Source organism: Typopeltis vanoorti, chromosome 15, assembly GCF_054136105.1.
Source record: "Typopeltis vanoorti isolate ZY-2024b chromosome 15, IOZ_Tvanoo_1.0, whole genome shotgun sequence".
In the NCBI taxonomy this organism is placed as follows: domain Eukaryota; kingdom Metazoa; phylum Arthropoda; class Arachnida; order Uropygi; family Thelyphonidae; genus Typopeltis; species Typopeltis vanoorti.
In genome coordinates this window covers 90,805,459-90,819,404 of record NC_143563.1, presented here as the reverse complement: position 1 = coordinate 90,819,404, position 13,946 = coordinate 90,805,459, and the positions used below count along the sequence as shown (strand labels likewise).

At 33.7% G+C, this 13,946-nt stretch overlaps 1 protein-coding gene across 1 annotated transcript in view; it reads left to right on the top strand.

The window, feature by feature from the left end:
* The first annotated feature begins 9,723 nt into the window (after nt 1–9,723).
* The window catches only part of Invadolysin (leishmanolysin-like peptidase, invadolysin), a 658,154-nt gene continuing 653,931 nt past the window's right edge, over nt 9,724–13,946 (top strand). The window contains exon 1 of the mRNA XM_090405783.1: nt 9,724–9,852. Within this exon, the coding sequence (XP_090261909.1) occupies nt 9,724–9,852 (129 nt within the window). The remainder of the gene's footprint in view (nt 9,853–13,946) is intronic.

Sequence of the window (13,946 nt, the reverse complement as noted above, 5' to 3'; positions counted from 1 at the left end):
TCACACGAACGTCCAACACTGAGGAAAATAGGTCTGCTGAGACTTTAAAGAAGTCAATCAGAGACCTTTGTTCTAGTGTATTCGTGTACCAGGTATACTTATGGACTTCTCGGTGCTGGAAGAAGGTATTCATTATGGACAAGCTGTTAGTACAACAGAAGTCCAATAATTTCAACCCATTCGCGTTAAGGTCAGGGGTGCCGTTCCTCCCAACCACACCCCTCCATGTCTGGTCATCTGTTCCAACATGTGTATTGAAGTCACCCATTAGCAGGACTGATTCCATGTCTACCACCCTATCAAAAGCAGCATCCACTTCCTCTAGGAAGTGTCAGAGTATTCTGACTCCAAATTAGGTGCATAGGCTTGCACCACAGCCAAATCATGGTTTTTCATCCGAAGCCTTAACACACATACCCTTTCCCCCAATGGGATCCACTCAGCAACACAGTCTGACAGCTGGGGGCTTGTGAGTATCCCCACACCCGTCTGAGCGGACATTGTCGGGCTCACACCAGAGTAGTAGAGCTTCCACCCCTTATCCAGGTCGACAGTTCCAGAGCCTCTCCTCTTGGTCGAAGAAAGCCCGACTAAGTCTAGCCGGTAGCTCTTGGCTTCCTCGACCAGTTCCAACTCCTTCCCTGTCAGAAGATGTTCCAGTTGCCTAAAGCCATAGTCTGGTGCCGTTGTCGTTGCCATTTCCGCCCTTTTGCAGAACCATTTCTTTTGCTTCCCCTAAACACCTCCCCAAACGGGTAGCGGGCCCATTGGTGGAGTTTCCTCTAGCAGAGCGCTGAGGAGTGGTGTCTAAGGGAGACTGTAACATATTTTTCGAACGGGTCCCTCTGCCTAAAACCCGAACACGTCCCTTGGTAACCCGCGCGACGGACGATGCGATATGAACATTTTTTGATGGCCTGATCATATTACAGCGTTTGATAATGTCCTGTTAGCACAAGACGAAATGACAGCAAAATAGGTCCAGCATCAAGTACCTTGGGTTTACCACGCACGTACTCACTAAAGTGAGCCCCTGATAAAACATAGTTGCATAAATAGCATAAATATATGAAACGTGATATACTATCTACTAAAGCTGCTGTGTGCTTACAGTGATTTTTCAATATTAATTATCTAATACCTGGGGTATTAGATAGTCTCTTCTGCAGTAATAGTTCCAAAATTGTTAGAATCAGGAATCGAAAAAAAATGAAAAAGAGACAGAGAGAGAGAAGGAAGCAAAATATACGAAATGCCATTAGTTTGTTATGTACTTTTTTGTTCGGTAATCTTCCTTTTGAATTGTATGTTCTGGTGTTTACTTTTGTGTAAAAACATCATTTTCCCAAGTAATGAGGGTCATATAGTTGTCGTAGCATCAAACGTGGTCTTAAGTCCAATACTAATGAAACTGACATTAGATACCGTAATTCTCAATTATCACTACGGATGGGAAGTTCGCTGTTTCAAGGTAATCAAAAAGCAGATTATCTGAATAATGGTTAATCTAACAAATTTACGTTAGCCATTATCACAGATCTTGTATGCAGAGGATTAGAAATCGCTGAACAAACGGTAGTTACTGTAACTGTAATCTTTTTCTTTGGCCTAATGATGTGCCCACAATAGTGCAATAAAGGAAGATGTCTTTTCTACATTGGACGAATAAATGAGATAATAACTAAATAATAGAGCTAAGTAAACTAGCGGTGTGATCGATCGTTAAGAGGTTTGTCTTTTTTTTCCTCGTTCTGTGGAATCTGGAGAGAAAGAGAGAGAGACAGAGAGAGAGAGAGAGAGGCAAAAAGTATCTATTGGTCTTTTTGCATTGTATAGCTTTTAGGAAGAAGAAACAAGAGTTTCGCTACAAGAAGAGGAGGAGGAAGAAGAAGAGGAAAGTAGGAGGTGAGATTAATTGTACTTGACACGGAATCGCTAGAGTAAGGGCGAAATAGACTGAAAAAAGGTCTCTTGCGAGAGACAAAGTAAGGTGCGAAGAGAGTTGCACTGACAACAAAGTGAAGCGATTCCACAAGACATTGGTTTAATTAACAGGGTAAGTTTTTGTTCGGCTGTTAAAAAAAAAAAAAAGAAGCGGAATTCTTCAATGTGTGTTCATGCAGACTTTGCAGGATCCGCAGTGATTCACCTCACGTCTTTATATTTGTCTACAAGAAAGAAACAGCCGACGTTTTTCTAAAATGTCCCACTTCAACAGTAAGAACATGCTGCTGAATTTTAAAGTAGTGAAAACAGTTTGAATTAAGAAACCTTAAGTATTCAAATAGTAATTCTCAGCGGATAGGCTAGTTAAAAGTAGTGGAAGAAATCGTCAATTTTTACTATTCTCTATAGTTGAGTGAAACGAACAGTGTTTTTTTTTATATATTACACATTTGCCTTTCTCTTCATCAGTATGATAGTTATATAATCTAGTGGGTTTTTTTTTATAATTGACCTCAACACACGACAGGTCAAAATACATAAAATAACAGTGCCGTGTGTGAGCAAGTGAAAAGAAAAAAATCTATTAAAAAGTTTCTTGAAAATTTGGGGTTGTGTTCATCGGAAAAACATATGGAGAAGGCCGATCTAAAGAATAGAGGTAGATGGAATGAAGGATGATGAGAGGTTCGTTCGATGTGTTTGGAGTTGAACTGTGTACAGATGTTGATCAGTAGCTGCTGTACGTGTGTGTGTGTGTGTGTGTGTGTGTGTGTGTGTGTGTGTGTGTGTGTGTGTGTGTGTGTGTGCGTGCGCGCGTGCGTTTCTTTTCCTGATGTAAAGTGTACTCTTCAGTATTTTCTAAATCCTTTGTACCATACCTTATTGCTCGTATAAAAGATATGCACTACTTTTAGTAACAAAAGTGCCTTTGAAATTGTTTTGGAATAGTCCACAAAGAAGACAAACACCATTGTTTTTTTTTTGTTTACGACTTCTTTAATTTCTTCCCAAAAAACTGTGATGTTGCGGCAGTAGCAAATTCTGTATTTTGTTTAAATATGAATCCAGGGATTTTGTTTCGGTTTCCATTGTTGCAGACGGGATTAAACCAGTTCTGATTGATTTTATGTTTTTATGATTTTACTAATTTTAGATGAATCTCATACACTGACTTTCGTAGGTGGGAGTTCTCCCCCCCCCCCCGAAAAAAAAAGATAAACTGTGATTTGCAAGAATTTTTTTAATTCCTTCTGTTTAATTAGATTAATTAGATGAAGTTTGCTAACAATTCTAAAAATTCCTTCATCCAAGTTTTGGGTGTCATATAAAAGTTTATTTTCACAGAAATTCCAAATATATTAAATAAACAGAAGTGTCTGTTGCATGATGTTTTGGTTTTCTCTCCATTGGCACCCCATTTTTTTTTTAATTTTTTTTTTTATTTCGGTTCCATATTTCACATCTAAATTAAAATGTGTGGTCCTCACCCAATGATGTTATGTCACTGTCCGCCTATAACAAAAACTAAATAAATAAAATAATAATAAAATAAAGTAAAAATAAAATAATAAGTCCGCTGTAAGTTAAATGAAGATTCGTGAATAGAGCCACATAAAAGAAAATACTAAAGGATACGTCCATCTTTTAACTTGACAAATCTCAGATCCACCCAACTATGAGCAGTTCGGTTAACTGACGTCCACTCTCTCTCTCTACTAAATCTACAATAACGAGCAATAGCTGCCCAACAGTCATTTGCATTTGATCTACTACCCAACCGAACCTGCTACTCCCATTCATCTTTTATTCCATCAACTTCTGTTACCTGGAATAGTCTCCATGAATTATTTCCAAAAACTACAAACTCCAGCACTTGAAAAAGAATATCAATAGATTAGCTTTATCTTAATCCCTGCCTGCATACTGCATACGGCAGCAAGTGGTGTGTGTGTGTGTGTGTGTGTGTGTGTGTGTGTGTGTGTGTGTGTGTGTGTGTGTGTGTTCTGTGCGTGTGTGTGTTGTGTGTGTGTGGGGGGGGGAGTGATATAGGAACAAATCACAATGCAGCTCTTCTGTATATGGAGCGCGTAGCTTGCAGTAGATCATTAGGACATTCTTTTAAAAGAACAATCTTTCATTGTTCAATTCAACAAACAAAAATCCCAAAGGATTAGTAGTTCGGAAACCAGTCTACCAAATTTGTGGACCACCACGACTGATGCATTAGCATGGGAAACGACTACCGAAATCACTGCATGAAATATATCTGAAGTACCGACATTGTGTAGGCAAACGTCCGTCATCTAAAAGTAACTAGAACTTATCTTGCAGAAATCGGAAATGAATGCTTTTAAGACAACCTTCGATGAATGGACCATTGAATTTATTTTAGATATATTCTGTATATTGACACTGAATCGATACGGAAAACTGCTTTTCACAGTGGCATGATGATTCGTTTCTAACCAAAGATGTTAATTTCGAGTATTGTTGACATTGTCTTGGCTACCTTTCATTCAAAGGACAAGATGTATTGAAATTTGGCATCCAGTGAAATTATAAATTTTCCCGGTTCGACGTACTGAACAAGCTGTGGGGATAACAGCTCATTTATGTGTAATTCTGCCTGATTTATTTGCACGACTGATTTCCCAAGTTGCATGGGATACTGTACGTTGTGAGATGTTTCCAGGTAGGAGCCATGCGTTGACTTCTTACACACACACACACACACACACACACACACACACACACACACACACACACACACACACACACACACACACACACACACACACACACACACACACACACACGGCTTGGAAAGAAGACAACGGATACCTTAGTGTGAGGAACAAACAACCATGTCGCCCACCTCAATAAGATGTAGGACTTTCTTTCGCTGCGATGATTGCAGCAATCCTACGTGACATATTTTCACAATCATACGATAGCGATCAATGGGAATTTTGGACCATTCTTCCTATTGGCATGTAATGAAGGTCCTGGACTGTTGTGGAGGCAGACGTCCCTTGACCCCACCCGGCGCTCCAGTTCATCCAATAGCTGTTCAATATGGGTGAGATCAGGGCTCTGTGAAAGCCGGTCAAGTGTGGAGACGTTCATGTCCACAAACCACGCTGTTACAGCAGCAGCAGCCTTATGACACTTTGGACCTTATGACCTTCATTCTGGACAATGCAAAGCTTCCTTTGCATTGTACAGAATGTTTAGATACCTCTTAGTGAACTGTTTTTGCCATAAACAGTTTGTGGCACAAACAGAGGTCCGAATCGAAACTGGGAAAAACGGGACCATTCACCGGGCATCCGCCACACCCATCCATCTCCTTGGTAGAGGGTGTAGCGTGATTCGTCGCTCCATAATACGAATTTGTTACCACAGATAACATCACTGTACCGCTCTTTCCGCCACTGAAGACGACGCTGCATGTTGTTCCGGATAGTGTGGAATTTGTATATTGCGGTCCTACCATGGAAACCCATGTTGTCAGCCTCAGTTCTGAATGTTTTTGCGCAGATTCGTGTTTCAGTCGATGCCCTGAACTCAGCAGTCAACGTGTCGGCCTACAAATGGCGGCATTTACTTATTATCCTTCGAATCACCCTACGGTCACGTTCGGTGAGTGTGGTGGGTCGTCCACTACGGATAGCACTTGCAGCTTACTCCCTGCTCTTCCATCTCCGTATGGTATCACTGATTGTTGATCTGGTGGCCCAATTTGTCAAACATTTTCCGAAAAGATATGCCTGCAACATGCCATCCTATTACAACGCCTCTTTCAAACTCCAATTTATACCGGCTGAACACGTGACTCGTTACATAGCGCAATGTATGTTAGATTTGCTATAAAAAGTCTAATTTGAAAATGCAGCCTTTTTTTTAAATCTCAGTTTCTTTTCACACAGTTAAAAAAGAAATTAACTGGTAGAATAAAAAAAGTGGTTTAAACGTGAATATTTCCGATTAGATATAAAATTATAATTTTACGTACAAGTTGAGCAGCTGTTTGTATTATTATTATTTCTTTTTCATGTAACACGATAACAACATTTGACTTTGCCACTTACTCGGTAGAGCAAACATAAGTGACATGGGCGATATCACATTTGATTCATCGGTAAGCTCGAGACAACCATCTCTGAGAGAGAGAGAGAGAGAGAGAGAGAGAGTTTCCCCTCCTATCGTGTTCAGCTTTGCAATGCGATAAGAACAATTGAAATACTTGAAAACTATCTTTCACATTTAAACCCCTCTTGAACAGATACTTATTGCCTTTTTTTTTAAAAAAAACTCAGATTGACTTAAGTACTTTGTAAGTACAAAAGTGAAACTCTCAGTGTCTCTCATTCTCATATTAACTTCAGACGAATTTCTATCTGTTGAACTTAAATGTTTCAGGATAGAGAGTAATCACTTTCACTAGACTTGCTGTTTTGTTTTACGTTATTGTGTTAATTAACTTTTTATATTGTTGAATATTTTGCATAAAACTGGCCTGTAATCTCTTATTTCAGAAGCTTTTTTATTTTCTGCTGATCCTCCCCATTGAATTATGATTTTTGAATGATCAGTATTTATACTCGTATTATAAAATTTATTTTATTTTATATTCTATTTCGAATTTATTCTATTTTTTATTCTATTTTGAATTTATTCTATTTTTGATTCTATTTTTATTCTATTTTGAATTTATTCTATTTGTATTCTATTTTGAATTTATTCTATTTGTATTCTATTTTGAATTTATTCTATGTTGAATTTATTCTATGTTGAATTTATTCTATTTTTTTATTCTATTTTGAATTTATTATATTTTTATTCTATTTTGAATTTATTCTATTTTTTATTTTATTTGAATTTATTCTATTTTTTATTCTATTTTGAATTTATTCTATTTTTTATTCTATTTTGCATTTATTCTATTTTTTATTCTATTTTGCATTTATTCTATTTTGCATTTATTCTATTTTTTATTCTATTTTGAATTTATTCTATTTTGAATTTATTCTATTTTTTATTCTATTTTGAATTTATTCTATTTTTATTCTATTTTGAATTTATTCTATTTTTTATTCTATTTTGAATTTATTCTATTTTTATTCTATTTTGAATTTATTCTATTTCTATTCTATTTTGAATTTATTCTATTTTTATTCTATTTTGAATTTATTCTATTTTTTATTCTATTTTGAATTTATTCTATTTTTATTCTATTTTGAATTTATTCTATTTGTATTCTATTTTGAATTTATTCTATTTTTATTCTATTTTGAATTTATTCTATTTTTTATTCTATTTTGAATTTATTCTATTTTTTATTCTATTTTGAATTTATTCTATTTTTATTCTACTTTGAATTTATTCTATTTTTTATTCTGTGTTGAATTTATTCTATTTTTATTCTATTTTGAATTTATTCTATTTCTATTCTATTTTGAATTTATTCTATTTGTATTCTATTTTGAATTTATTCTATTTTTTATTCTATGTTGAATTTATTCTATTTTCTTTATTCTATTTTGAATTTATTCTATTTTTATTCTATTTGAATTTATTCTATTTTTTTATTCTATTTTGAATTTATTCTATTTTTTATTGTTTTGAATTTATTCTATTTTTTATTCTATTTTGAATTTATTTCTTTTTTATTCTATTTTGAATTTATTCTATTTTTATTCTATTTTGAATTTATTCTATTTTTTATTCTATTTTGAATTTATTCTATATTTCCTTTTTGTATTAGAATTAATTATGAATTCGCTCGTATATTGAATCATTTCATATACATTGTTCTCATAATTAGTGAATGTCAACAAAGCATTTATTGAATTTAAAAAATTCAGATTAAGAATAAATCTTTTGAACGCTTTTTTATAATCGGATTTTCATTTTCAATTTTTTTATCAGAGGTAAGGGGCCCCAAAAACTTTTAAGTTCCTTTGGTCTCTCTGGACCTATGAAACAACGCGCCACTGTTAGCTGATAGGAAATTACAAGCTTAAAAAGATAACGGAAATCGAACATACTTGTAGTAATTGCCAGTCGGATGAATTTAAGGTCTTATCTGCTTTCAACAAGTACTTGATAGATATAGTATCTGTATATTACTGCAGACATCGTGAAATGTTGTTAACAATATCTTAATAATGAAATGAGGATCCCAAATATCTATCTACAGAATGTATGCAAAATAATTTGACTTGAAAGTTCTGTATTGAGAATGTCATCAACTGTTATAGAGCACATTTTAGCATTTGAGAAGTAGAAAGTTCATTAAAATAATAATTAAAAATAATATTTTCATTTTCCACATCATTTTAAATTCGGGGATCTAAGTAGAAATTTAAAAAATGCAATTATTATATTAAATATAATTATTTTAGTAAATAAACTTATTATTATTTATTTTAATACGTCATTTTTCTAAGCTATAAATGATATTTTCCCCTTTGTATCATAAGCGATTCAGTTTATTTCGATAATTTGTCGCCTTTTCCCATAGTAACATAGCATTAATTTAAGTGTTTCATTTAAGTGCTTTAATTTGAGAAATTTTGCAATGTTTAACGAAGTAACGCGTTTATTTTCACAATTGATGATCAGCAGACGTAATTACGAGATCAACATTCATGTCTATATAACAGCAACAGCGAACAATGAACTTTTAGTCTGATCGATACAATAACAAAAATACAACTGATGCTATACGAGACAGACAGTAAATAAGCACGAAAAGATGATACATATAGAGAATAAGCATATTGTTAACTTTTTTTTTTTTTTTTTACTTTTAGCATCGGTTGTTGTGTAAGGCAAGTTCATTTCCTGACAATCGACTGGTCGTCATAGAGTATAATGACGGTGTTTCTTGCTATTGATAGAACTGCCCTTTGAACAACAATCTGTTCTCCGAAGCACCAGTCAAAAACACTACAATTGCTATGATAGAAATTAGTTCTTTTTCCTTATTTTATTTATGCGTATATTTTTAATGTTAATTATTTTTCCTGAGTATTTTACGTTCAATAATTATCTTCTATTGCAATAATTAAAAAAAAAATTTTATTTATACGTGTGTGGATATTTCCGCATCAAAATTATTGCATTTCTGTCGTAATTTGAATAATTTCCTTTTGGGGCCATCTTCATTTCATGAAAATAATGCTATATAAAAATATTAAATTTATATTAAAATAAAAATGAAGATCAATATAAAAATACAGAAATAAAACGAAAAAAAAGTTGGTATGTTATTAAAAATAAATTAAAAAAATTCAAACATAAATAAGTCCCTTCCCTGACCAAAATGAACCCTCTGTTTATTATTAAAGAATTAAGGATTTTTCGTCTCCTATAAATTAAACGCATTCTGGTATGTTTTAGTTTGTAACTTCATTTTTATTTTAGGGAAATGCACTTTCGGTGTTTGTAACTATTTTATTTTGATTCCTTTTTTTTTTTTTTTTTTTTCTTCTTCTGGCATATTTATATTTATTAAAATTACGATAGTGACTTAGTTAAATACACGTTTGAACACGTTGGTATTTCTTTATGTTCTATAAATGAAAACGAACATTTTTAAATAAGAAGCACGCAAAACTTAACTTCGCTAATTCATAGTAATCGATTGTTGGTTATCGGCGAAACTCGGAACTTGTCGGCTGATCGCGCTAGCATCATTTCTACTCTTTTACCGAGCGAGTCTACAACAGTGGTCACTAGGGTGCGTAGTTGTTCACTGTCAGAGTCAAGATGGTGGCAGGCGTGAAGTGGAAGTGGTTGCATGTGCTCAATTTAATCGTGATATCGGCTTTATTTTATTCCGTTCGTTGCCATAAGCACCCCCACTTCTGCAGGCATCAACCTCCGAAACCGGAAGAGGTAAGAGAATATATTTTTATCTTAAAGGACAAATATTAGAAGCCCTTTAAATATTAGCGTTTGCGAATACATTCAAGCTTCGTACAATATGTGTGGCTCGTCATTGACGTTCGTAACAAGGGATAAGGCGCTAGGGTGCCGTTGTTACGGACCGTACAGGTGGGATGGAAACAGGATGTACTATTAAGCTGGTTAGTGTTCAAATGCATTATTGACATATACTTATCGTCGAAGAATTGTATCCTTGGGATAACCGTGTGTCCTTGGCACCGAACGGGAACATGGAAACGTAATAATTTTTACTAGAAATCGATGTGTTATGAAAGGGGAATTCGCAGCCTTCTCGAGATTGTATTGAACCATGTGCGATAAATAACGTGCTCTGGCGTCTCATAAAAGCCGTAGGCGCTTAGTAATAAAACGCTAATATTTGACCGTCAGTATCACTAAGGGATTGGTAATGTTAGGCCCAGCGGATGCTCAGTCGGAGACAAATTTTAATTGTTTTTTTTTTTGGTTTCCGGCAGGGGAGGAGGAGTATTAAAAGGCCATCTGTATAACAGAAGCACGCGTCAGATATGTTGCTATCCTGGATTATTATGTTTCGTTATATATAGTTATTTATTCATTATTATTTTTATTATCATTTGCAGTAGGCTGGTATTTTATCGCAAAAGAAAAAAAAAACACTGAAAATTAAACAAATTATTTTCTAGCCAAATTTTTAGTGCATATTCCTACTGCATTTTTTTAATTACCTAATGGAAGTAAATAGAAATTAGGTCTCGTAGTTTTCATGCCTCATGATTATTTTTATGTCCCAGGATTTATTTATAATTCACATGCTTGCTATAACTTTAAAGGATTTACCTTACTGCTATTATTTATTTATTTATTATTTTTTAAATTATTTGAACGTAGTAAAACCGGCAGTTCGAATTTTGTTGTTAATTCTAGAATTAAATGAAGGTAACTTATAAAAAATACTTATAAAAATGGTTTAATTTTTGTGTGCGAAGAGAGGATAGCATTTGAGTGCTTCTGTTATTAAGAGAGTTTTTACGTGTAAATATTAATAACTTTTGTAAGAAGTTTTTATCTCTAAGGCAGGGGGTGACAGAGCTAAGAATTTTTCCCTCGTTTGAGGCATTTCCTTGAATTTAGTACGGTATTTAATTCTTAAAACAAATTAGGTGAATGACGCTAATCACAATAAACGTAACCTTCATTTTTACAATAAGATTAAAGGTAGCTTATTTTTTGTGATATAAATATGATCGTGTCATGTAGATAATATACATTTCATAAACTTTTAGGCCAGTGATAATTAAGTTACGCTGTTATATGTTTTTCAGTTTTTAAAATTATTAAAAATAGTACCCAGTACATTTTGTCACATAATTTAGTATAAAATTCGTGGGGAGCGTCATTTGCGATGATAGGGGTGCAATTTGAACTGCATTCTTTGTAGCCCTTCTATTCTCAGGAATTTTGAAACGTTTCTCTGTATCCTTCTTAGGTAAAAGGAACACATTTCAATTAAACAGAAGTTGTATTTAGAGCCAGATTGATCAGGTAAGCTTGTGCATGATTATAATGACGATATCCACTCACTCATACAGTTTGGTAATCTATGAGATGAGTTACACATTGGTAGTTTTCTTCCTTTCCCTGAAGAAATTTGCTTCTTAATTTTAAGTTCACTCAGTTTTATTTTACAATGTGCTCAGTTTAGAATATGTGAATAATAAGAATGTGTGGACAGATGCTGTTACTTCGCGAAAATGCGAAAACATTTTGTTAGGTGTGGGCATTTGTTCAAAGGTCGGAAACTACTAAGTTACTTAGACTATACTGCAACACTAATATGAACTTAAAAAGAGAAGGGTTTGCTCCCCAGGAATGGTTAGGAGGAGGAGAAGGAAGAGTCAGGGTCATCACTCTTCGCTTTATTCAGACAGTATTATCAGATAGTCAGTAAAGTTAATGCATTAACAGATGCAAACTACAAGAACTGAATACAGAAACCTTTTTTACTAAAATTATCACATACTAAACGCTTAAGTTGGCTGCATTTGTCCTGATCATCTGACTAACGTGATTTATTGTTGATCTTACTAAATAGAATTAGATTAATCGAGAAAGGAATGAATTTTTTTCATTTATTAATTAATAATCAATTATGAAAAAGTAAGCATTGATTACAATGCTGTATAAAATGTTAAACCCTCCTAGATTAGAGACTCAACAAATTTTTAACGCTCCCAAAGGGATAAAGGAACTGAAATTAGCAGGGCATACTGTACCCAAGAAATTGGTCATTCATATTGGTCAAAAAAAAATCCAGAAAATTTATTATGAATTGCAGATGCTCCTATCGCTACACAAATGACCTTAAATTCAGCGAGTTAAAAATCAGAACTTCGTAGAACTTGCGGAACTTATTCTTTAAATGAATTAAACCGTACTTGGAAGATTGACATCGCGTACTTGGTGCACGACGTAATTATTAATTCCATGTACAGATCAAAAGATTCTTCGGAAATAATTTTCTGTCAATTAGCAACGAAAGAAAACCACATGGGAAGGATGATTTAGATCGCTTTTGCCTGAAATAAATTTACCTGTAGATCATCAAAGTAACTTGAGATACAAACCACTGACGAATGTTTTCGATAATTTAGCCGTTGCGGTGTTTTTATTTTATTTTACGTTTAAGACAAAGATGAAATTACATCAGTCAAAGACTTTTTTTTCCCCTAAGATTGAATTACTTTCTCCTTAGTAATTCGATAGAGCATTTCGCCGCTGGGTTTGAAAACTTTTCACTGCTCAAAGAACAAATTGTTTCGATTTCCTTAAATTCGATGAAAGAAATTGTCTTTGTATTTGATAATAAAATTGTCGGAAGCGGAAGGACGTAAATAGTATTGAGCTATTTTGAGATATAATTGTTACTTCTACTTCTTTGAACACTGTAATGTTCTTACTCTTGTAGAAAATATCAGATATTACCATCTGTACACTCATGAAATAGTTATAAACTTCGGTTATTCAGAATTGCCTCAGAGGCACACACATTCACATTCATCTGCATACATTTCACTCAATTTCCATACATTCTTTGGAAGAATCGAGAAGTCCTTTTCGATTTGTTTGTGCATTTCATTATGTTTATACTTTAGCCTGCCGATGTTCATTTTTCTACTAATTATCATCCACATTTGATTCCTCTGAGACTCGAATCTCTGACTGCAATAACATATTTTTTGGCTATTCCAGAACTCGTTGTTATAACCAAAATCAGCTCGTCTAATAGAAAGTCTTTGTAAGTTATTGTATGATCGCTGATATTTCTAAATGGGTCACGTAATTCCTCATGATATCAGTTTGCATGTTGCACAAGTGGGACAAGGCAACAACGATTTGATAGGATAAACACGTTACGTTCTCCAAAATGTCAGTTTCCACCATAAATTATCTGTGTTAAAATTGAATTTAAGGGATTAAATATCTTTAAAATTATCATTCCATAAGTCAACACCTCCGTGTCAGACATGATGCATTTGGTGAAAACTAATCCCTTAAATTAATTTTTTTTTTTAACACAGACAATTTATGATGGAAACTGACTTTTTGTTGACAGTATAATACCAGTAACATGTAAAGAGTTCATAGAAAAAATTGAGAGATATATTTATTCCTTTATTTCTATATTGGTTGGAATAATAACTTCACATTTCAGGCAATTTAAAGTGACTTTTTTTTAAAAATATTTATTTTTTATTCTTATGTTGATCCTGTCCATTATTGATGACTTATAGTACATTAGTACCATGGACTTCTTAAGCATGTTGCTGGTATTATATTGATGATAAAAAATCATCTGCCAGTTAGTTTTATTATTATTTATTTATTTTTGACAACCGCATTACATATCTGCAGCTAGAAATGCCTTGCAACATTTATGCTACATTTGGTTTTAAATATGGGAATCTTTTTATTATTATTATTATTATTTTATTTAATTTTTACCGAACTGACAGCTTGTCGATGTCAAGGCTCAAGACAAAGGTTTTTATCCACCCACTCAC